Source organism: Vigna unguiculata, chromosome 3 (genome assembly GCF_004118075.2).
Source record: "Vigna unguiculata cultivar IT97K-499-35 chromosome 3, ASM411807v1, whole genome shotgun sequence".
Lineage (NCBI taxonomy): Eukaryota > Viridiplantae > Streptophyta > Magnoliopsida > Fabales > Fabaceae > Vigna > Vigna unguiculata.
In genome coordinates, this window is record NC_040281.1 from 35496688 (window position 1) to 35497531 (window position 844).

An 844-nucleotide genomic window follows, 5' to 3' on the forward strand; every position below is an offset into this window, starting at 1 on the left:
TACAACTAAAACACTTGTCTGAGTAATAGTCCTTTGCATAATGACCATACTTACCTTACTTAAAGCACTCAACATTTTAGTTGCTCGACCAACCTCCTCTCCATGGACCTCATCCTCTTTCGTGCCAATTTTCTTGATCGGACTGTTATTTCTCTTCTTCTTGTCCTTAACTTCTAACACCAGGACTGCTTCTTATACCTTCTCAAGATCGTCCTTTACCTTGAGTGTTATGAGCTTTCTCATCTTTAATTGACATCTTTGTTTAAAGTAATTGATCAAGTAGCTCACACTTCTTCTTTTGTTTTTCATGTGCTTCAAGAGATTCTGCAAGCTCTTCAATTGTGAGCTTTGATAGGTCCTTAGACTCTTCAATCGCGCACACCACATTCTTGAAGTCATCGGTCATCGACCTCAAAATCTTTTCCACAACTTGGCTAGCGGACAACGTCTCTCTGTTTCTAGCAAGTTGGTTCACCACAGTTTCAAGCCAAGTAATGTACTCAGTTACTCTTTTTGTCTCCTTCATCTTCATACTTTCCAACTCGCCCCTAAGCTTTTGGAACCTCACCCGTTTCTTTTGAAGATTTGGCACTTGCAATCGTTTCAAAGCCAAACTCATCCACGACTAGGTATAGAATGTACAAAGTTGTCTTGTCCTTCACATGTGTTTCTTTCAACACTTTCAACTACGCATTTGACCAATTCGTGGTGTTGGCTGGTTCATCGAAATTATCTTCAACCACCTCCCAATTATCTTAGGAGCCAAGAAGAGCCTTCATTTTGTCATAGTTGACTGCCTTTATCAACTTGGGCAGGGGCACACTATTTATAAGATTGGCTATCT

General features: G+C 40.3%; 1 protein-coding gene across 1 annotated transcript; it reads right to left on the minus strand.

Moving 5' to 3' along the window:
* Window positions 1-262: 262 nt before the first annotated feature.
* LOC114175377 lies at window positions 263-619 on the minus strand. Its single transcript, XM_028060150.1, has one exon. The coding sequence runs from the start codon at window positions 617-619 to the stop codon at window positions 263-265; it is 357 nt and encodes a 118-aa protein (XP_027915951.1).
* Window positions 620-844: the final 225 nt, after the last annotated feature.